The sequence below is a fragment of the Acipenser ruthenus genome, chromosome 15 (assembly GCF_902713425.1).
Source record: "Acipenser ruthenus chromosome 15, fAciRut3.2 maternal haplotype, whole genome shotgun sequence".
NCBI classification, from domain to species: Eukaryota; Metazoa; Chordata; class Actinopteri; order Acipenseriformes; family Acipenseridae; genus Acipenser; species Acipenser ruthenus.
Genome location: NC_081203.1, coordinates 4,993,651 through 5,018,451, shown reverse-complemented (window position 1 = coordinate 5,018,451; position 24,801 = coordinate 4,993,651). Strand labels below are relative to the sequence as shown.

At 39.1% G+C, this 24,801-nt stretch overlaps 1 protein-coding gene across 3 annotated transcripts in view; it reads left to right on the top strand.

Annotated features, from left to right (window-relative positions):
- The window catches only part of LOC117422170 (retinoic acid receptor RXR-alpha-A), a 116,863-nt gene that overhangs the window by 65,690 nt on the left and 26,372 nt on the right, over positions 1–24,801 (top strand). For all 3 annotated transcript variants that reach the window (XM_058986984.1, XM_034927538.2, XM_034927537.2), the window contains one exon: positions 15,777–16,048. In XM_058986984.1, coding sequence (XP_058842967.1) covers positions 15,777–16,048 — 272 coding nt within the window. The remainder of the gene's footprint in view (positions 1–15,776; positions 16,049–24,801) is intronic.

Sequence of the window (24,801 nt, the reverse complement as noted above, 5' to 3'; positions counted from 1 at the left end):
TTCATTAAACTGCTGTTTACTATTTTTTTTTTCTTTTGTATTTCCTTTCAGATGTTCTTTTGCTTGATTTTTCTGTCAAGACTCTACAGTTAAAATATTCTGTTTCCCATGTTTGAGTTTATCCCCATTATTATAAATAGCATTTTCAATGTAAAAATCGCTTGGTGGGCAGGAGGCAGTCACGTGAATTTTAATAAATCATATAGCTTTTGGATAATTCTTCTTTATATTTGTATTATTATGTTTCAGTGCATCTAAAATCCCACATCTGTGTCTTCAGGAAACACAGTACTTGAGAAAAAAAAGTGAGGAAAGCTAGGGGCGCGGGCCTGCTGTATAAATTACACTTCCTTAAGTAGAATGTGAAGGACTGTAATTGTTTCAAAGCTGGATTAATGGAAAGCCCTGCACTAGATTACTCCATCTGGCAAGTTTGATTGCTGCTTGTAATTGGAAAATGCCCTTCTGACACAGACCTGTTGCTTGTGTGGGAGTGAGTTCATCGGCCACAGCGCTCGCAGGTAAAAACAGGAATACAATGGCCACATTCTTCCAGTTTTCAGCATGATAAAATAGAAACACCAGCTGTTAACCACTGCAGTGACATGACTTCACCCTCCCCAGCAAGTCAGTTTGAATTAATACAGAATCTTAGTGCATTATTGACTTTGCAAAAGAACAGTTTGTCTTTTGTCATGCCAGACCTTTTATTTGACCAACAAAACAAACCTGGTCAGCTACAGGAACCGCACAATAGGAGCTGGATAACTATTTACTGTGTGTGTGTTTTGCTGGAAATGAACAAAGCAATAAAGAACATGTGGGGTTTGAGGATAGTGGGAGAGCTTGTAAGATGAGCCCACAAGTCAAGTTCTTCAATCACTTTTGCTGTCCTCAAATCGCTGGAGTGGTCTTTGTTTTGCTATTCAATACCTGTTTGCTGAGCAGCTTACTGAAGACACTGCCGAGCTGAGCAGTAACGCAGAGCACTGTTTGAGAACTCTTATTAGAATTCCAGAGCCTGAAGAGAGAGAGAAAAGATATCCCCAGACTAAATATTGTACAGGCTGTGACAAGTTCTCTGGAAGCTGTGATTTAATCCAAAAGTGATCAAGACTTTCCTTTACTGAACGTAGTATTGCTAATTGTTATTAATATGTGGGACGAACACAGGAACTTCATGTTCGGATCTTCACTCACAATTTAAATGTTTGTTCTGATATTCTTTAGTTTTTAAAATACATTGCTCTGAACGCAGGCAGAGACCACATAGCGGCAGGGTGGCGTGGCCCCTGTGTGTGTGCCTTTATTTTGCAGCAAGACCTTACAATAGGTAACATGTTAAAATAGAAAAATATCCCAGGAGTAAAGAATACGTTGTGTAGGACTTACTTTACCCCAGCGAATAAACTACAACACAAAGGATGCCAAATAGCAGTTCAAGTTAAACATTGTTTTGTTTATTCCCGAAATAAATAGTACATAAAGTTGACACCGCATTTTATTTATTTTTTCCTTTTTTTTCATTCTTGCCATTGCCGTTTCTTCACAGTAAACAGCGGCCATAGACACGTTTTCATAAAGAGGTTTACTTGTGCCTTTTTGTAGCTGAACAAGCAAACTGAAATTTAACTTTAACACTTCAAATAAAACAAACATGGAAATGACATTGTAAAGTGAAGGGGAAAAAAACTCACCATTTTGGTTCTCGTTTATTAGATTCCACTAACAAAGTTGCACCAAAAAATATATCATACATACAATCTATGTAGAAATCACTACACAACATTGTCAGGAAGTTGGGTACTGTTTAAGCAAGGCATTTCAGAATGACGTGTTGGATTTTTTCTGACCCATAAGATTCTAGCTCGCTCTAAAGCAGCACAATGCATTTTTTGTCCCAGATGGCTTTCCATAGAGATCACCATGCGTGCATGCATAATCTGGTTTGTTTACGTTTTGCTGTCTAAAACTTTTAAATAGAGGCTCAAGAAAGTTAGTTGAGAAAATATCCATTCAACAAACTGGCACACAGGAATGAAAAAGAAGCACTGCCAAAATTGGTGTGTACCCAGAGGCACTTCAAACGCACTGCATCTTGGCCTCTATGCCTTTATTCTTTTTGACATTATTGGAGGTACAAGTAGACTGTGACCAGATAAGGAGCAATCATCTTGTCAACACAATTACACAGCATTAGAAGCCAGAGGTAGCTCCTTGTGAGCTGCAGCTGGAAGGCAGCTTTGTGCATCATTATATGGGTCATTCCACCGAGAGACATAAGGGGCCACAGATTTGCAGAGCTCTCGTTAAAAGTAGAACCAAACCTGTATTTGGATCTATGGCAGATGCGTGATGTGGAATAGACACAGAACATTGATTTCTATTTCCAGAGAGACTGGATTAGTGGTTTGACGCAATAAAATAAGGGAACTTTTATTATACTTCTGTGAAAAACAGTCATCATTTGGTCCATTTAATATAGAATGGCCCATATCATCACAGTGTGCAATAGCTGAGGCGTAATACGAACTACCAGCATTTTTGTACTTCATGTCGTTGCCTTTGAGGTAAAATGCTGCACATATTTCTGTAGTATCACTGTGACCAATCGATGTCAATGCACACTGCTTGTTGGCTTTTAATTTACATCTGAGGCTTAGGGAGTTCTTGAGCCCCTCTCAGCTTACACAAGATAAAATAACTGTTGCTGTGACCATCAGAAAGAGCTGACTATTCACTTAGTAACGGCTGCAAATGGTTTTGCATACAGTACCGTAGATGTTTAAGCAGACATAGTTCAGTGCATAATGCACAATCAGGGCTACATTGCACAGAAGTGGAAAACTGGAGAAATATGAAAAAAGAAACAAAAAAAAACAACATCTGTACTACTGTTTCCAGGAAAAGCAACTCTCAAACAGATTTGTTATGTAGGTTTGCATGTGGCAGGAACTGGACGTAATACAATTAATAACGATGTCCAGTGGTTAATGTAATTCCTTTAATGAATGTAATGGCTGAGTAACATTTGTCCACATGGCTGACTTCCTGTTGTTTACTAAAGACTTAGTGATTTGTTCTGTTATGGCCTTATCTAAGAATGTATGATTAGAGTGTTTAAAGTTGTAGAGTAATTAAAACAGAAAAAAAGTCTGAAATCAGTTAAACAGACCCCCTGTATCCATTGCAACACATTTAAGATGAGTAAGGCTACGATTTTGTCACGGAGGCCACAGAAATCGTGAATTTGAATAACGTCCTTGAAATCTTGGAAATGGATGTAAAAACACTTTTCATTAGCCGTTTCCTTTATTTCCTTTAAAAAATGCAGTATGTCATGCATTGAAAATACAAATCTGCGAGTATCTGTAAATGTGTTTGTTTGTGGATGCACACAGCATTTACATGTAGCTATGTAGGTCAGCGAATGAGATTGCTGAGCGAGCAAGCATGTCAACTGTGAGTGAAATGCTTTCTGTAAAGACAGAGGAACAAATGCATCAGAGAACATAAGTTTACCGACCTTACAGAGGCTTTGTTTACAACATGCTGTTTCAGAATTGTGGAAAACTCTAAATCCTGGTTCGTACTTCTGTCACAGATGAATGAGATACATCAGGCGCAGACAGCTATAAAAGCTGTGCAGCTTCACTATTTGCTTAAGAAAGGAAACATCATGTCACAGCCCTTTTTGACTGCGCAAAGTGGTTGCAGCTTTAAATATAGACTGCATTCGCGAAATTGGATAAATATACATTTTAGTAGATGTGCAGAGTTTGTACCTCTTATAAAAAATCAAAAACGACGTCGTTGGTGCATCCGTCTTCTCAACCAACAGAGAAGCCAACATTTCAAACATTAGAGAGATGCGGGTATGTGACAGTGAGAGATATTTTAGAATGACAGGCGAAAGGTTTGACGATCTGTTAGGCCTTTCCAAAAAAGACACACGTTGCAAGAATGTACATGACGTAATTCTGACACACGCGGTCGGAGACTCTCAACTCCGGCCACAAATGATGTCGGTCTGAAGTATGTACTGTGTTTTTTTGTTTTTCATTTAATGTGTGCAATTACACATTTTCCCTCGATTTCTCTCCCATTTTGGAATGCCCAATCACTTTTTCCCCTCACCACAGCAATTCCCCACACATGCTCAGGAGACCCAAAGGTTCATGGCATCCTCCGATCACACGACAAAGCCAGCTTCCTTTTTTACCCAGGAACTCAAGAGGATGTCCGGGAGCTACCGACCTCTGGAGGACAAAGTTGTCTGCTCTGAGCTGACTGGGCGCCTGGCCAGCAGGGTTCGCTGTAGAGCGATGTGGAGAAACAGTCCCTGCCGGTTTGACCTCCCTATTTTGTCGCACCTCGCCCGTAAAATGACTAAAGATGACCGTGCCAAAATCATAGCCTTAAATATGAGTTACTGAATGGAGCTAAATATGTGAATCTTCTTAACACTTAACACATTTTTATCATCCCATACACCACTAATAAAAAGAACATTCTCATTTGTTACCAGCTGATTTCAACATACATTACCTCATTCGTACAGAAAATGAACTGTAATTCTCTCAACAAAAAAAAAAAAAAATCACCAAAGACCACCTACTTTGATGATGTGGGTGGCTGCTTTTCTAGTATAGTAAATCCCCCAAGAATTACAAATACGGGCCTTCTGAACGCCCTGAGCTGTGTTTTTTTTTTTTTTTTTTCCCAAAGAATCCCTTTATTTAGGCTGTGAGTGGATTCAGTTACAGTTGCAATTGAGTTTGCAGTTCCGCTGTCAGCTCGAATCTTGTCTAGTCATGACTGCCTGTGAAAAACAATTAGGTGCGATTCCTGTTTTCTTTTCCCTGTCAAAATGTGTGATAGTGTAGCACGAGCTCCCAGCTGTTGGGCAGATAAAGAAGAAAGTGTGTTGGCCAAGGCTTCCAAAGCCCTGTTGAAAGGCCTCTTGGCACTCCTTGGCTTATCGCACTGCCTGTAGGAGGCTGAGGACAGCTCCCTTGGCAGAGACATTCCAAACACCCCCAGGCATGGTGCAGTCTCGGGGGCCATTGTTCAAATAGCTCTACTGCTGCAAGAAGTAGTTATTGATTATTGTCCTATTAAGGCATTTGTATTGTTGTTTTGGGGTTTGTTTACAACTTTTAAATAACCTTTCTTTTTTTGTACAGTACTGTAGCTTTCACAGTTAATCCTCCTAGTTGTGTCATTTCTAATTCATTATTGATTTGCTGTGAAGGTGTAGCAATATAGAGTCGTCCCCTTTTCCACGTTGGCACAGAGTGTGTTGGGAAGGCAGCATGGAAAACAAAATTAGTTAAACAGCCTTGTTCTGTGCCAAAACATCAATTCTGACTTTTCTATTTACAACGTGCATTACAGCAGTCGCTGTACTGTTTCCTAACGTAAAGTCATGTACAGACAAATTGAAAAATCATTAAGCTATGCTTCATCAGACTAGGTTTTCTGTTCATTTCCAAGTATTCCAGTTCACCCATGTTCCGCAGAACAGAATACATTTTGGCATTAAACACCTACACACACGCAATAATGCACATATAACCCTCTGCAAAGTGGGTGGGGGAAAGACCAGCCTTTTGGAAATGTCAAGCCTCTTCTAAACCAGTTTTCCAGATCCCCCGCCAGTGAAACAAAGAGATAAAATCGGATTAAAAAAAACTATATAACCTCCAGGCGTTCCACCCAGTTGGATTATGGAAACCCGATACAGTAATTTTTTTAAATTGTTATGACTTTTCTTCTGCAAGAAAATCAACAAGGTGGGCTGAATTATCTAATAAATGCACAGATTCTGCTTCTTTCCACAAGATACCAATTTTTCCCTGGCCACGATTTCACTGCGGCATCACCTTGATTTTAATGCCAAGTTGGCACAGCTGCAATGGAAAACTGACCGCCACTGGGTGATGATGGTGTTCAAGTGAGTGGGGTGAAGTTGGAGCTGTAATACCCTGGCGGGATGCCAGTCACTTGGCTGTCCAACACTTAAGCAATTTAATGTTCTTTTTTACAGGTCATGAAATTATTTAGAAAACAAACTGTTAAAGACCTCTCCAACTGTTTTAATTCGAGCTGTGCATGACTGAATGATTACAGGTTTGCCAGTCCTTAGCTTAGTGGTTGACGCCTGAGCATGTTTATAGATTTTAATTTACTGTATATTGTAGCATTGAACCATTGAGATGTAACTTATTCTGTTTATTCACTCGCAAGTGATTAGAACATTTCAGGTATTGCAACAAAATACTAGCTGCTGACTTGTATGTTGTTGATTCCCTTTGAAATCGATCAAACTCAATGTGCTGTCTAAGGTTTGTGACATGTTTGTCTTCTAAGGAGCTGGTCATCGATGTATCGAACATAAATATGCTTTGGACGCGAGGCATAAGATTTAAATAAAAATAAATAAAAAAAATCCTACAGCACAAGTAGTGTTCCATATATAAACGCTTCGATCTGGTCCAGCCATGCCTAGTTAATGAGACCTGACATGTTCAGAATCCAAAATGGCTGATTCTTGGGTTAGAATAGTCTTGGTTTCCTCAACTGACAACAAGCTAGCTAGCAGTGTGAAAAGTAGGCCGATGCTGCTTTCCTGAGAAAGTCCTGATGGGCACATAGTGTTTGGCTGTAGATACAAAGTTACTGCTGCACTGAGAAACACCAGAGGAATTTCCAGCTAGTCCATCACTGGCTGAGCAGAAGGTTTGCTTCAGACAGCAAACAAATGACAGCATTACTCAGTTATCTAAACTGATCAGGGCTGAGCCTTGTTTGGACAGGGGAATTGTTTCAGTAATAGAGGGTATAATGACCAACAATAAAGATACTGAATTGTTGTCAAACCCAAGACTATTATTACGTCAATTTATGTCACAGGAGCAAGGGCAGCGTGGAGGATGAACCTCAGGAATTGAAGTAGAAGAGACTTAGAAAAGGAGGTGAGACCGAACCAGTCGGCCTCCAGGACTGGGGAACCTATCATGGTCTGGCGCATAGAGAACCTTCATGGCGGAGGATGAGGCCAGCAAGGCTGGAGCTGTAAGGTTGGGAAGTGAGCTTCACTTGCCCCCAGAGGGAGACTTTAGCAGAGGTGGAGCAGCAAAGTGGAGGAGGAAGGGAGGATGGAGGAAACGAAAAAGCAAGACAGAGAATGAGGGCGTGGCTTGGGGTTTAAATAGGGAGATTGACAGATATTTTGGTAGGACAGAACAGGGGGTGGGGCTAGCGCTGTAGCTCCTGCACCCTGAAGCACACGCTAAGGTTACAAAACTGCTGTACTGCTCTACTTGTCCCTTTTATCTAATCAGAAAGAAAACATTTTATTAAACACGCAGTACCCCACACAGTTCTACAGTCTGGTGTAATTGTATCAGTGATTTTGTGTCCGTTAGGTACAGCAGAACTTAGAAGTAGGTTCAACTGTCTAAGCATGTGTTTTATAACAGTAACATATATATATATATATATATATATATATATATATATATATATATATATATATATATATATATATATATATATATATAACATTTGAAATTATTGATACTGTATTTGGCCCTATTTGCAAAGCTTTAGTACTATATTGGTAATAGACACCGTTAGAACAGTTTGTGAGACTGTATTTTATTATATATATATATATATATATCTATATATATATATATATATATATATATATATTCTTTACACATAGGGCTGCATAAATTGTTTTGGGTTATCAAATGGGCTAGTTTTACATCAGGGTCAACCTTTTAAAAGCTTCCATTGAGCATCCATCACTTTAACCACTGATCTGTCCTGTCCCCCCACCCCAACCTTTGTTTGATTACTTTCCAGTCTATTAATTAGAAAAATGCCCCCGAGGATTTGGGTAATAACCTTGCTGTAGTTTATAGCTTGGAGAAGTACACTTAGCTGGAACTGCAGTCAGAACGAGCATTCTTCTGTTTCCCAAGAAAATCTGGATAAAATTAAAAGCTTAGAGAAAAAAATTGCAATTTTAGCAATGTAGCATTACCACTTACTCCTGTGAAATGAGGGGGAGATGAAAGGAGACACATGACTGATAGAGGTTGTCTGGATTCCTAATAATTCACATGGTTTTCCTCTTAAGCCAAGCCATCCTAATATTATTCTCTATTAGATATGCTCTTGCAATGCAGAAAACCTCTGGTTACTGCTGGTTTTTAATGAAAAATATTTGTCAGTGGCTGGAAGGTTGACTTCACTTCACCAGGAGGACACAGTCTAAAGAATGACTGTACATTCCCTCAAACGGAAGAATACAGAAACAAAAAATGCATCACAAATACAAATTAAGCACAAATAAAGTGCACATGTATCTTCATTGACATCTAATTGCAATAGCTGTGGGCAGTAACAGAGAACACAATAAGGAGCAGTTGTTCCTTGCTATATTCCAGTAACTGGTGGATATTAAATACTGAACAACTGTATATTACACCACATTCTTAGATGTAATTAATTTGACTTGCTGATAGTTCATTTTTTATTTGATTACCTTAATTCTTATTTAAAGGGAGGCCGTTTTAACAGATTGTTAATTGCCTTGTGGTAGTGTGAATGCAGTTGACTTCTAAGTTATTCAAGCATCACTGTTTGTATCTTTGTGACTCTACAATTAACAGATTTCTTTCCGTTTGGAATTAACCCTAATCGGCTCACAGCGCCTTTAAGGTGAGCGGTGTGCAAATTGGAATATTTGGCATGTCGCTTTTATTTATTTGCCCAACAGCTTCCTCTTCTCGGATTTAATCCCGGTGTTGGAAGTAGGCTTAAAGGGCTAGTTTGTTAGATTGCGAGAGTGGAGCTTTGTTCAGGAGACATGGGTAATCTGCCAAGACACAGTCTTTGCCAACATGGATTAACTCAGAGACCGTATTCACAAAGCATTTACCACCATGCTGAATTAAAACATGTTTTGTTTTAAAAAAAAAAAAAAACAGAAACACAGATGTTTAAAAAGCTTCAAGTAAATAACTCGGGGTTGATTTTGATGAGTGAATATGACAGCTTGTAGAATGTGCCTTCGAGATGCAAAGGTATACATATGCACAGTATGCAGGTGAACCGATTTGTAATTAAATAAAATGATCATTAGTGACGTATTATTTTTTTTTGTTTAATGACAAAACTTAGAGTAAGTAGCGTTATACGTCCCCACATGTTGCTACAACTGTTTAAATAATGTACCTGTAATTTTTCTTTTCATTGTTAACATCCTGAAAACATTTTACACTTATAACTTTAAAGTTTGTTTCAAAGCTCTTTGCCAAATGGCTGCTCTAGTGCACTGGGGTTTGAGATCTGTCCTCTAAATCACTGCAGGAAACATAACAAGTTGGTGTTGGGTAGCAGCATAGTGCTTTTGGTTATGTTTACACCTCAAAACCTGTGTCACAGTTCATCCATACCCAATAAATACCCCCCCATACCCTTTCACACATACCTCATCATCTGATTAAAATAAAGCTTGTCATTACATGATTACTATATGTTTGAATATTCTGTTGACTTCACACATCATCAGAAAGCTGGCTGATCACTGCCAACAGACCAGTCCTCATTTCCACAGTGCTGACACTGATCGGCTGTCATATTATTACAGGTATTAACTAAATTGATTCCTGGCATTGTCAGTTGCTGCTGTGTTCTGCTGTTACAAACCAAAAACTACCTGGCGTTGCATAATGTAGAAGAGGAATTCAGAAAGGCAAGGTGTTTTGCACAGATGTTCCCATTGTTAAAAGTTGGAGAAATTGAAAGTAGCAAAAAGTTGTGGTAAAAAATTCTTTCAACCTCTGCCATGCACCAGATCATGCACACTTTCCTGCTGTCTGCAAGGTATTTTTTTGTTACATTTTTTATTAAGTTTGAGGGGGAATTTGAATAAGGTTTTAAATGTATGAAACCTATCCGGGCTGTTTGGATATTATTTTCATATTTTTACTAGTCTCGTACCTTAAATACCATTAACCAACCATAGTCACAAATAATATAAGCAGATTATGCAACTATAGGTAGGTAGCAAGTGGTTTTGCTATGTCTGGTTAGGCAAACTGAGGATATTAAAGATACTGTTTTTGCAGACTGGCATCAAGCGAGGTTGTGGTGGAAAATGTGACCACTTTGCTTGGTGTGTTCAAATGATTTCTGTGCTATTCAGATGAAAGGGTTTAATGACATGTCAAGCATCGAAACCACATTGGCCCACTTGTAATAAAAATAGTTGAGTGGCAAAGTACCGGAACTGCAAACTACAAAAGGACTAGTATAAGTGTATACTGGTATGCCCTTGCGCTATACGTTTTTGCTGCTGTAGTTCTGCTGAACTTTTATAATCCAAGCATTGCAGGTATGTTCGCCTAATGAAAGAACTACAGCAACGATGTGTGTACAACTGATGCTTGAGAGAATTTTGAGGGATTTCTTTTTTGTATATATAAATGTTTTTTTCTGTATCGGGTGATGTGTTTGAATTTTAAGTTCAAGCCATCAGGATTGTGTAATAGCTGGCCCTGTGCAGTATAGAGCTGTGTCGTGATAGAACAGAGGGTTAACCTTGCCCAGAGTATTTGCAAAGCAGGAACAAACCCAGTGTGCACATGTTACAGTACTTTGTGATAATTGTTTTGTGTTACAAAAGAAGAGAGGATTAAGTAAAACCTGTTTTTGTTGTTTGTTTTTTTATTTTTTTTTATTTCATGTGAAGTGTGTTTGGGTGGACCTGTCTCTGGCTGCCCTGCCATTGAACTCAGAGATTTCATAAAAATCAATGGATGGCCACTGTATATCACAGCAAATAACCATTTAATGTGAGCAGTAATTGATAAACAGAAAACCTATGTTAAACGTTTAACCACCTACCTTCTTCAGGTAGCAGAGAATTAAGCTCCCAGTTGGAATGCAGAGTGATGATGCTGTTTATATATTTTGAATTTAAATTGAATCCTTCCATTTCTCTCTCTCTCTCTCTCTCTCTCTCTGTCTGTCTGTCTGTCTGTCTGTCTGTCTGTCTGTCTGTCTGTCTGTCTGTCTCTCTCTCTCTCTCTCTCTCTCTCTCTCTCTCTCTCTCTCTCTCTCTCTCTCTCTCTCTCTCTCTCTCTCTCTCTCTCTCTCTCCCTCCCTCCAGTTGGGAAATGATTGGATTTCATGAGAGCCATGTTTAATTATGATGCATTCTAATAAAAGAAAACCAAAAGATTTATTTCAACCCCTTTGAAAGATTTAGTGGTATTTATGCTGGCTTTGTCAGACCAGGCATGTTTCTAGCTGAATAATACAATAAAGTGGACTTGGGCAGAATTTCAACAGCCTGTTTTATTGTTTTAATTTGTGAGAAAACCATGTCAATGTGAATATGAAGTTATAGGAATACAGGTGGCAATAGGTAATAGGATTATTAACTACTATTGGTTGACATTGGCTTGTCATGAGGTTGTTTGTGCGCACACAGCCTTCACTTGTTGGGAAGAGGAGGAGGGATATTGCCTTGCTGAATCAAAGAATTACCCTGCTGAATATAAGAATTTCAAAAGTCCATGGTGCTAACATTTATTCCAGTTGATTTTACCTAATATACTGCGAATAATTTTGTGGTCTTAGCATAACATAGTGTGTGTGTCGCTTTCATATAGGAAAATGTGAGCTGTTTAAAGTGATGGTAATATTAGAGAGGATATAATGGAATTATTTTGTCAGCTGTATGTACTTTGTACTTTTGACTTTTGCCTTGACTTTGCACCAAAAGCGGAAAAAAAAACTAAAAACTGTTACTGGCCTGTTTGGCACAACTTTGTTTGCTGGAAGAACAAGCATAGGCCTCAACCTACACTGCAGTTGGGTGGCAGAAATGTCAAGTATCCAAAATCGGTCTGTGCTAGCCACAAGAGAAAAGCCTAAAAGAAAAAGATGTAGCCGACAGAGTTTTAATCCAAAATGCGGTTATCTCAGCTTTACAGTCACTACGTAACTGTGGTAGACTGAAACAGCTGTGGTTCTGACCCCGGAAAGTTCACAAGGTGTGAGTTTATTTTCTAACTTAAAAACAGAACTACAAAACAGCCTGTATGGTGAAAAGGCGCTACTGTGTCAGAAATCTAATACAATATTTAAAAGCTTAATACCTTGTCCACCTGGCTTCTCCTCCAGCCAGATTGTTGTTGTTGTTGTTGTTGTTGTGTGTTTTTTTTTTTAATAAAGCCAAGTGCATTCTTTAGGCTTTACAAAGCAAACGGCAATGAGGTAAAATTGTAGCGGCTGCTATTTTTAATTTTGTAATGCCTTATAAAAGACTACTATGGTATACAATGGTAAAAGGGTAGCAAAGCATAGTGAAAGTATGGAAAAGCAATGGTAAATCACAGTGTGGTGTGGCAGAAACCATGATTAACTGTGATAAAGCATGATAAACGTATTGTAGAAACATAGAAAAGGAATTGGAAAACATGGTAAATACTGTTATTATAGGGAAGCAGGGAGTGGTTTCTATAAGCTTGGTCTTTAGACTTTTTAACCTAAAGACAAGGTCTAAATGAGTGATTTACCATGCAAGGCCTGACACCCCTGTCAAAGCTGCCCCAACAAACCCCAGAAACCAAAAGATTCAATCAGTTTCCCTCCTTGTACCTCACTAGTAATGTGGCGTGTTACCAAGCAGATGGTTCAGGCACAGCCTCCCAACAGAAAAAAAAGACCACTTTGCACTAATTTCAAAGCGAGATCCCAAATGTCTTTTCTGGGGTTAACAGATTGCTATGTCTGCGGATAATGCCTGCCATTTTCTTTTAAATGGAAAAAAAAAACACTGTAGCCAGATGGTGGTTATGCAATCATTTAAACAAATTAGATATTCGCCGGCATGTCATTTGTCTAAATCCCCCTTAGGGGTCGCTGTGCACTTAATCTCCTACAGAGAGACGCTTGAAGCTGTCCTGACCAGGTGCCCATGTTAGTAGTAGTTGTAGTGATTTGCCACGCAACTCCTGACACCATATGTCATCTTTTTTTCCTTCCCAGCCTGCAAACACAGACGACATTGAAAGACTGGTAGAAGTAAATCATCCCTCTTTGTCTTAAACACAACCTTGGTTCTCCTGCGTTCAATGGAAACCATGTCAGCACATGTCTAGAAAATAGAGGGTTTTCAGTAGCTTTACTGGAATTTAATAGTGAGTCATGATTGTTCTTAAGCAGATAAAAGAAAACACTTTTCTGTGGAATACATGCCAGTGTTAAATAGCTAACATTATTGTTTGGTATATCCAACCACAGTGTGGCCTATACACATCCTCTACTGGGTGCGGAATAGAAACCAAGTAGGCCTATTAAACTGTCACAAATAAGCGCCATTCGACAATCCCTTCAAAAGCTATGGTCACAAACCTTTGGAGTGGTTTCTTTACAAGTTTGTTCTTTGCTCTATCAGTCCAGGTACTGAAGAGGGGAAGCTCCATGTTGAAACATTTACTGCTCACTCTGTTGGCAGTCCTTCAGAGTCATGGGTGGTCCTTCCAGGGTAGGGCTGTGTGTGTGTGAAGCTGCCACTCCCCAGAACTGTACCTTTTCTGCAGAAGTCTTGCACATTTTACAGGACCCAAACTATAACTTTGCATCAGCTAATTTAGTTATTTGTGGATACACTTGGAACAAGTGTTTTTCTTAAGTTTTATGCTAATTTTATTTGTCTAGGTCATGAGCAGCCAGCCATTGCTTTTACATTATTTTCCCATTTCAAGGCCAGACCCTTAATTATGTAATTGATCATTCGCACCATAATATAAAACAGTTGGATTTTAGGGTATTTTTTAAAATAGTGAGGTCCAAAAAGAGTTGATGTATGTTAATGTAATGTACATACAGTAGATAACAATGTCAGTGACACAGTTACTGGTGAACTAATGCTTAAAAGTACAGCCCCAAGATATAGAATAGAAAAACAAATAACACCCTGCCCTAAAATCTGAATTACCTTCTTGTTTATCTCATCAGTCGGAAAGTCTTTTGTGCAGGGACTTCCCTTCTATATTGAGCAAATTCTAGCCAAAAAAAAAGATTCATTCAGCTCCTTTTGACCATTTGTTATCTACAGCTTGCAGGCTCTGCTAAATAGTTATTTAAAAGCCGTTCCCCGTTCTCTCCTGTCTGTGTGTCTCAGTTTGTTCAACAGTCCCTCACTGTTGTCCCTCATAGTGCAGCGGGGTCTCTCTCAAGGGGGATTACCATGCTGTTTAAAAAAGAGCCCAGTTTATTTCCATGTAATCCTTTAATGAGAAGGGTCAGCAGTGAACACACCAGGGTAAACAGCTCAGGGAGGGTTTCAAGGGTTCCCCAAAGTTACAAACACATAGGAAATAAATGACATTCATAAGACTGGAATGCCTGTGAAACCTTGTTTTTTTAATGCAAGTGTGTGTGTGTGTGTGTGTGTGTGTACAGCATAACAACACTACATCCTTAACATGATGAATACAAACAAGAAAACAAAGAATAAGCCATGAGCACTGTGTTTTAACTGGTCAAATTCAGAACCAGGAACCCTGTTTCCCGTTTCCAGTTAGGTTGACCAGTCACATTTTTTGTAATTGTGGTGTTTGTACCTTTTGAGGTTATACTGTGTACAGTATCTGTGTTTCTCAGCAGAACCCGTCTAGGAAAAAAAAACATTGTAATCTTCCCAAGTTTTCCTAAAACAAACAAGGGCATTGCTGGGCCCAAATTTAATACACATCCAAACTTTTTTTTTGTGGCTACCCTTTTCAAAAAAGGGTAATTTGTTTATTTGTTGTGGGGGTGTTATGATCCCTAAATCCTAGATACAAGAATCTGTGCTTATAAGCATCAGTATCATATGGTGTACAGTGCTGAAAGTTGAGCTGGGCTTGTTTTTCTTTACACTGGGTGGTGGTGGTGGTGGTGGTTGTAGTGGGGGAGGGGAGGGGAGTGGAGGGGAGGGAGGTTCCAGATGAAACCTAGCCAGTTCCTTGTATTCTCGTTAGCTGACTTTTGTCCGATCCTCTCTCTTACACTGTGTTTTCAGGAAATGTTAGAGTCCAGGATACGGAGTAAGTGTTTAACTTGGCACCGGTGGGAGACATGCGACCGGGTGAATCGGGACGGGAGAAGGGGGGGCCGTCCTTTTGTCAAAGTTTTTTGTTTTGTTTTGTTTTGTTTTTTGGCAGCTATTCTTGTTCTGGGATTGCAACGTGCTGTGGGTTCCGACAGTGACATTAATAAAATCGGAACCAAGTACTTGTGGAAACAGGACATATTGTTATTGTAAGCCGCAGTTTAATTGATGGATAAATCATTTTTATTTCAGTGTTTATTTAGAATGATTTGGCCAGCTCAAACAGTGGTATAAGTGTAACAATTCCAGTCATTTCCAGCAGTTTCTCAAAATCAGGTAGTGGTTTAAAAAGTGGGGCATGAAAATTCAGCTTGTGCGGTTTTAATATACTGTGCTTATGTGAGAAAACACAACGGTTTTAACAGGGTAACTTAATGGGTATCAAAGGTTGAAGATCTAGCTTGTCCCAAGTAGGGCTTTTTACGTCCACAATATACTTATACTATGAAAAGTATTGTGAATTGTGTAACTAAACTCTACACTGCTGATAGAGTACACCTGATTTTATTTTTATACATGAGCTGGTGATGATTTTGGGACCATTGTTTGATTGAAAGATTGAAACTGTGCTTTGTTTGTTTTCTTGCAGACTCTTCACAAATGAACTCCATCTCCTTGAGTTCTCCGAATTCTCATCGGGGCATGAACACGTCCTCTCTCCATCCGTCCCTGATTGGGGCAGGGATCAGCCCCTCCTCCCTGGGCTCCTCGGGCCAGCTGCACTCTCCCATCAGCACTTTGAGCTCCCCCATGAACGGGATGGGCTCTCCCTACTCCGTCATCAGCTCTCCCATGGGCCCCCACTCGATGTCCGGCCCCTCCACCCCCGGAATGGGCTTTGGACCCAGCCTCAGTCCTCAGGTGAGCCCCTGGTCACACTGCCTTACATGATCCTTCATGATGAAGAACCAAAAGCACTTCTACACTCCTGTCAATTCCCCTGCAGGGCCATGGACTTTATGCTTTATTGTTGGTATGAATACATGTGCCTCATGTAAGCTTTGCTTTATGAAATGCAGTAAAGCATGTAGGCATGACGCACTGTGGATTATTGGGAACTATGGTAAAGCTTGGTATGAAAACTTGGTTGACGGTTGTAAAGAACAGTAAGTGTATAGTACAAGCATGGGAAACTGTAAGGTTTTTAACAATAGTCATTTCATCGTATTGCACATAATTTCAAAGTTAATTGAATTGGAAACACCTGAGGCATTTAGCACACCAAGATCACATTTCAGCTTACTTTGTTTTAGCTCTAGTGTTCTGTTCTATATCAAATCTGCAAGTTTTAACTCAAAACAATCTGAAAGACTGGAGGACTAATGGAAAGTGTTCGGTTGGCAGGTGCTTTCTTGTTCAAGAAGAATGAGAACTGTAAACGAATGCTGCTGCCTCGCTCTCTCCTCGTCAGTGAGGGTTAAAGAAAATCTCGACCCTGGATTTAACGGTGTAGTTGCAACTGCAATTGTTACTATTCCTTTAAATCCATTGGGCAGCCTGGGCCTGGCCATTTTGAAGTGATAATCCTGAAGGACACTTAAAAAGGTTGCGCTCTGATGGCTTTTGCCACCTGTCCCCAGTCTGGCGCTATTAACCTGCCATGCCTAGGAGGAACAGCGATGGCAAACCAGGCCGGAACGAAGTGGCATTTTCACAGCCGCATGACTAATCCTTCTTATAGACACGTTAATATTCCAACTGCTGTCTCGCATTTCCCTCCAAGAGGATGTGCTCGCAAGGGACTGGTTGTCCCTGGAGCACCTAGTGGCACAGAGTTTCTAACTATACTGGACTGGAATACATTTCTGTTGTGAGCTCCTAGCTTTAACCTGGGCAAAAAAATGTATCTGATAAAATGAAAGTATCATTTTGTAATTCGTTCTGAATTAAAGGTGTAGTGTCCCATATGTTTTAATAGTTACTTTTTAAGTTGAAAATGTTAGCATTTTATATATATCTCTGTAGCGCAGAGAGGAATGAAGGCTTAAAAGGAGGAAGAAAACATGCGTGTCTGTAGCAGAAACAACATTTAGGAACATAAATAAACTGAAAAGCCAATAAGGTCTGATTTCTGATGTAGAATGCACGATGTAGAACGTCACTTCACTTAATGTCACTTTTGAATCATATATTAGAGTAAAATTGAACATTGATACTTGTTGGTGTACAGCTATGGTCAAAAGTTTAGCATCACCTAGAATTTTAGGATTGAGACAATTTAAAAAAAATATATATATATAATTTACATATTTTATTTAGCATTATGTCATCAAAGAAACTACAAAATGATTTCACAAAAGTCTACTGGTAGCCGTAATAAGTATTTCATGTTACATTTTGAAATGTCACATTTTTCAATTTGTACATGGGAAAACCTACAAAACGTTATTCGTCAGATTTTATTTGACTTTATGAAGCAAAATATAGGCTGATGCAAAAATTGTGGCCATAGCTGTATATGTAACAACTCATTTATACACAGAGACCAAACATGCATACCCGTGCATAAGCATAAGCAAGCACACACATTCCCCCATATGCAAACCAGTTTAACACACACTCACAGGTAGAATATATAAACATGGAGACACTCAAGCACACTCCAACTCTCAGCCGCTCACATACAATATAAATGCAATCTACTTCCATACACACATACAGACACACTCTTGTTTGGGGCAAGTGTTGGAATTCAGCCCCCTCCCTCCCCCCAGCATCCAGGGTCCCGGGATGGCCCTGATTAGTGAAGCGCACAGGCCCTGAGTCACAAGGTGGAGTGCTTCTGATGGAAGGTGATTTGAGTCAGACGGCAGATGCCACTTGCAGTTAACACTCGGCTCGCTGGCTTTTTAAAAAAGCACCCGGGTGGAAAGAGGCTGCGGATTTAACCCTCCAAGAGGCAGGCGGACGCCCTATCGCTAAACATCTCCCCTGCTTGTGCTGACCGATAAAGAAGGCCAGTTTGCATTTTTAAAAAATACTGTGGCACTTCAGCTACACAGCTTGCTTATCGGGGGTAGCAGTGAGGGGCTCTGTTCTTGTAATCTAAATTAAACAAAGAAGGATCTAACTATTGTTGTTGTTTTTAGATTATTGTTCTAGGAACTTCCCTGGCATTTTATATATTTTCACAGACAGAAATATGCTAAAGAGCTTTTCCCGTGGGAATACTTAGCATTTACCATGGTTTACCAAATATATATTTATACTTTAATATACCATACCTATCGTGACTTTACGATGCTTGCCGATGCTTTGACATGCTTTCACCCAGCTTTATTACACTTTGCTATGCTTTTATTATAGGAAATGTTTATAAGGGTTACTCCTACACTTCCTTCTATTACAAATTCTAAGAGCCATATTCAGAAATAACACACGACTGGTAGTGCTCCTTTAAGTGTGCTTTCCCAATATGATAATTCATGAACTTACACTCCAGTGTTTTCGCTGCTCTCTATCGCCTGCCTACTTTATTTTTTTTTCCATTAACACCATGCTGGATTAATGAGCAGGGCAGTTTTAATTACAGGAGATTGCATCTCTGATTTATACAGAGCTTTAAAAAAAAAATCAAATGAATACAAAGCTACAAAAGACTCTGTTTTCAGAGCAGAGGTATTGCGCACTGTGTGGATATTGAGATCCAGCCAGGAAAGGAAAAAAAAAAAAAAGCATTTTGAGAAGATTGCCTGGTGCTTTGGGATCGAAGGGTTTTAAAGTGCTGTTTTCAGTTTTACGAAATAGTTCTTGTTTTGGGAAACTTGCACGCTGATTGTCTACAGACAGAACATATATATATATATATATATATATATATATATATATATATATATATATATATATATATATATATATATATACACATATAATATATGTGTGTGTTGTACAGAAGAGTACATCTCGCCCAGTTAAAGCACTGCCTTCCATCAATAATAATAATGATAAAATATCTAAAAATGGAAATATTTTTGCATAGCAGTTTTGCCCAGTTCAGATTTTAATACAAGCTTGATTAGCCGCAGTGTATAGGTAACAAGCTCAGGTGTCTTATTAAACTCATAGTAAAACCAGGAATGGGAGTCTTATTTCCATCCCTGCAGTCAGAGCCTGTGTACATTGTTAATCTTGGGAGCTGTGTTTGCAGGCTCTGTCTCTGTAATGCCCACACATGAAGCTGCTAAACCTTTTCTGCCTGCAGTTTGTTTTTTTTAGTTTTTTTTTTCTGTCATTTGCTTTTCATTGTTTGGACTGTTCCCTAAAACCACACACTGGTGTTTGAACTGAGGCGCTGCCAGGTTTGCACAAATCAGTCTCAGAGCTTTGTGCATATGTTTGAAATATTAGCGCTGGTTGCCTGGACAGACTGGAATCATGAATGGCAAACTTAAAGGGTGAAATTCAATCTCTGTTACTTGAAGAACAAGAAGCAACCATCCCAGAAAGTCCCTTCACATAGGTAATAATAATAATAATAATAATAATAATAATAATAATAATAATAATAATAATAATAATAATAATGTATCTGTAGCTTTAATGGGGTCTACTTTAATTTGTAGTGCCCTGTAATATTTTTCCCCTGCTTGTGAGGCTGGATTTAAAAAATAATAATAATTTGATGAGTAGCTATGCATTGTATCATGAACATTGAAATGGGCATTGTAATGTTTTATTATGGAGGGAAGAATAGTAATACAAATAATGATACAAAACATAAAAATGTAATAAAACATGAAAATACTTGTTTTAACAAAAGTTTTTCTCTATGTCTCAATAAAAAATGATGATAATAATAATAGGATGACAGTCAATATGGCATCCACTGATTAGAGGATTGGCTTTAGTTTTTGTATTTTTCCCAGTTAAATAAAAACAAGTTGTGTACAGTATGTACTATGAGGATGATGAGAAAAACTGATATGACGGAACAACATTTTTGTAACTTCCACATTGCACAAATTACTTAATCTTTCCTTCCTCTTGCACTGTTAGTATGAGACAGCCTAGCCTGTCCGTCCCTGTATATTTATTTCTTAGTATGGTCATACGGGAGACACATATTCAGCACTAAAAATACATTGTGGTTTATTGTTTTGTTTTTTTAAAAAGAAAAAAAAAAAAGATTTCAAAGACAGTCTCGATTCAATAAAGCGTTTGTGTAAATCTGTGATTCGTGTGAACATTTTCTTATTAAACACTTATTTATATTTATTTGTTTCAATACATTTAACCTGGAAATGTAAACATAGTACTGTTTCCAATGAGGTCTGGAAGCACAAGGCAGTGCTAAATCATTCACTGACACACAGAGATAAAAGACTATGTAGACACTCGCACACTATTATAATCCTGCCGTAGGGAGCCAATAGTAACACTTGGCTTTGGGTTTTACACATGACTAAACCAGGTGTGTTTCGTTACTTCAGACAAAGTTTATTCCAGGTTTTTTAGCTGTGTGGAAGATTTGCTTTCCCTCTCGCTTTTAAATATTTAACAAGTGCATATTTTCAGAACATGAATAGTTTTGATCATTTAAAAAGGTTTTATCAGTATAAGAAAATAGTTTCTTGCGGATGACATTAATGACCGTATTACACGTGTGTACAATGTAAACAAACTGGAAAGCCAACATGTACTGTACGAAGTAAGATACATTTCAGAGGAATGTAGTGAACGGTTACCAAGAATCACATTTCAGTTTCAAAACTAAAAATGATTGTGGGACACTACAGCTTGAAGTGCCAGTTCCTTTCCTTGTTTTGACTGATTATCTGCTGTTGGCAAATGGATTTGAACCTATGACCTTTGGCAGCACTACCTGTGAACTCAGTCACTAGGCCACACAGTCATGTGTTTGTTTATTATGAGGCTCAAGCAACAGTGAGATTTATTTTTATTTTTTTAATGAGAAATGTATTAAAGACATTAGCGGTTTTAAAACATATGCCGTACATCAAAGACAAGTCATAAAACACTATAGAAATGAGTCTCCTGTGTGTGTTTTAGTCCCCCATTGCGTTTGCCAAATGCATAATTGCAAGGGCACACTGCTTGCCACTGAATTAGTGGAATTTGCTCTGGATTAAAATAAAGCATTTTTGTTGTGTTAGCTAGTTATTTACCAGCTGTTTGAGCCGGAAGTGAGCGAAAGGAAAATAAGGTACTGTTAGTGAATTATGGCCTTGGCTTTCTCAGACTCTTGAGACTTCGAAACAGGGTTAATTAAGAAAAGCTGTTTTTTTGTTTTTTTTCCCCCTGTATTCAGATGTGGTCAGATCTTTGTGAGAGCAGGAACAGAAAGGAAACTAACCGATCGTATTTCAAATAAATTCCTCAACAGCTTTTCACTTTTTCGTTATTAACTCTCAGAGTGCCGTCTCTGTGCAGTTTGATAACTCTGGGGAGGCCTCTGCTTTTGTGCAGTGAGGTTGAATGGTAGGAGCACGTTTCTTAACATTCAGAGGTATTGGGTCCAGCCAGGCTTTATGAGAAACAAGTTGTAAGTTCAGAGGTCATCAAAATGGGTATTTATGCACGCTTCAAGACATCTTCTCACTATTTGGTGGTTCTTCACAGTTCTTCTTTTAGATGCACACAACACCTACACTGGAAACCTTTTTCACCTCACATGTGGTTTATCAGTCACAAATGGAGGAAACACCTCCACAGAATGTGGTCCACTTGAGACGGAAGGGCCCTATTGTTATTTGTGCTCTAAACGCATACAGTACCAGCACAACACCTTCCTGGCTGTGTGTTGGTTTTAAAAGATAGTTACCATTAGGATGAGCATCAGATAGAGAAAGGTAGCGGTATGGTATAGACCAGAGCAGGAACTGAGCTTTTAAAGGACTTGTTTATTGTGGTAGAGGAATGGGTGGCCTGACTGCACTGTGCGGAGCTGCTTAATGACCCATGGTTACAAGCCCTTATCTAAAAGAGACTCTGGGGCATGTGATTGTTGTAAATTATAGAATCTCCCCACCCCCATAGGGCAGTGTACAGCACCCGTGTATTTGTGTCTAAAAGCAATGAGCACCTCTTTATGCAAAAATAGTCTTAAGCGTTAAAGAATACATTTTAAGGATGTCATATGGGAAACGGACAACCATCTGTAGCAATTAGGGTGCCACCAGAATATAGTGGGGGTTAGCATAGTGCTCTGTAAAGACCCAGCAGCTGTTAACCCCCCCCATGCTGCTTAATGAGCCCATTTTCTGCCTGTGAAGTGTCTGAGCCCAGGTAATTAGTCATCTTAGTAATATTCTTCAACTCTGGGATATTCAAAGCAGTGGAGGGTTAAAGTAATGACATGGCATTGTGCAATAAAGGGTGACTCTGCATTCTCATTCTCCAGATTAGAGGCTGCGTCAGCATTTTAATTTGGCACCAGCTGCTGAAGTGGCAATATTGTGGGAAGGATATGTACAGATATAGTCTCTGGTGTCAGTTTTACCACTTTATAAAAATAAATAAATTAGGAAATTAAAAATAAATAGTGCTGGGTGTTGATTACCAGTGACTAATGTGATATTCATTTGTTAAAGTAAATAAATACTGTTTTGCGTGGATAAGATGGAAAACCAGCAATTGCACGAGAAACCCAATAGCATCTTTGTACCTGACGTGAGTAGCACATGCAGCTATCTAATTTGCTATCTTTATATATTGTTAGTATCTAGAATACGCTAGATACCTGTCTTGTAAATGGGTCTCCTCGAAATGTGTATGGGTTTGCAAATTGTCCGATCAAGTGTAGCCAGTGTACCTAACTAGTGAAGCAATCCACGTAAAGTACCAGCTCTGTAAAGTCAAGAGCATAGTCAAGACATTAGCCCTTCCAGAATAGCACGGAATGAGAATAAATAACCAGCTGGACGAGACCAAGTAGAGATTTTCCACTTAAACAGAGGGAGCTGGTGTCTAGCCACACATATGTTCTGGCTTAGTGTTAATGACGATCCAAAGAGTGGCACGTGAGGGAGTGAGGAGGACATCTGTTGCTGTATCCTGAACTTCCTAGGCACATACCTGATGGGAATCTGGATGCAGGGGATCCTGAACAGATAGGAGTATAATAAGCGGGAGTGTTTGGATGGGGGCAAACAAAGTAGAAGCCCTCACTCCCTCTACCTAAACTGAAGAGACCTTATGGTGGGTGCATTTCTGGACATTTATGTTGGAGGTTCTTCCATGCTGATTTGGAGGGACCTTCTTCAGTAAGAGAGTGCAGGCCAGTTCCCTTGTGGAGTTTTTGTTATTAGTGAAGCAAACGTTTATGCGGATTGACATGTGGCAACAGTGTATCATAAGTGCACTCTTTACAAATGTAGGGAGAATTTGTATGTGCTGCATACGAGGTATGTGTGTAGAGGGAGAGAGAGAGAGAAGAAAAATGTAAAAAGTTTGTATATTTTTACATGTATTCGAAGGCAAGAAAAAAAAAAGTCTGTGTCCGTCAGAAATGATTTTATCAGCGTGAGATTTTATATATATTGTTGTGGAGGCCGGCAGTCAGATTTACTGTGCTGGAGCTGCTGCTCGCTTTCCCTTGCTTTTTGCCTGCTTGCCATTGTCACTGCTGCTGTGAGTAGGTGGGCATGTGCTGCCCACGACAATGCCCCCCACTGCTCCGTGCCTGCCAATGGGGCGCCGTGACTGTCAGCTGAGATCAGCCCAGCGTAGGGGGGGGGGGGGGGGGGGGGGTGCTGCTGTCTTTGCTAAATAAAATAACTTTCTTTTATGGAAGAAAAGTTGTACACTTGAATTCTCTCTCTCTCTCTCTCTCTCTCTCTCTCTCTCTCTCTCTCTCTTAAAACTTTGTTAAAAGATGGAAAGATATCAGAGCCTTTGTGTAATAAGAAGTTGCTGTATATTTCTGTAAGAAATGTTAAGCTGCTATTTACTTTTCAGAACTAGAGACCTTGCAGTGTCACACAATCCAGTTCAGTTTTTAATTGAGATGGGCTTGGTGCAGAATGTGGTGTTGTCTGAAAAAAGGGTAATTTTGCCTCAGGGTTATAGGCGATTGCACAATACAGGGTTATCAGTTTGACTAAACACACCATAGCTTTGCTCTGTTCAGGCCCAGTGTGGGTCAGAAGACTGTGTTCAAGTAAAGTCAGTCTTATGATGAATCTGGATCCTACCCAATCAGTTATGAGAACTAGCTTCTTAAAGCTTTTCTGTTTCTTCTGCTTACCGCTTCAGTGTTTACATCGGGTGGGGTATAACAACTCAGTGACGCATAAAACGATTATCAGATGGCTATTAATATATCAGCCGTGCTTTAGTTTATGTGAGCAATAACAGTATTGATTATCAGATGGCTATTAATATATAAGTGTGACTGTTATGTACAGTATGCTGTGTCTGTGCTTTTTCTTAGCATGCTTTGCAAGAACATTTCACCTCAAGTTACAAAATACACTGCAGTGTTTCACAGAAACACATTCCATTTCCGATTTTGTTTTGATGTCTATTATTAGTAATACTAAAAGAAACTTTGAAAACACTGAAAAAGACTTCTAGACAATGGAATGACTGAAATGAATGGCTACTGTGAATAAAAAATACCACAACAATTGGGATTATATTGCCACGATATAGGA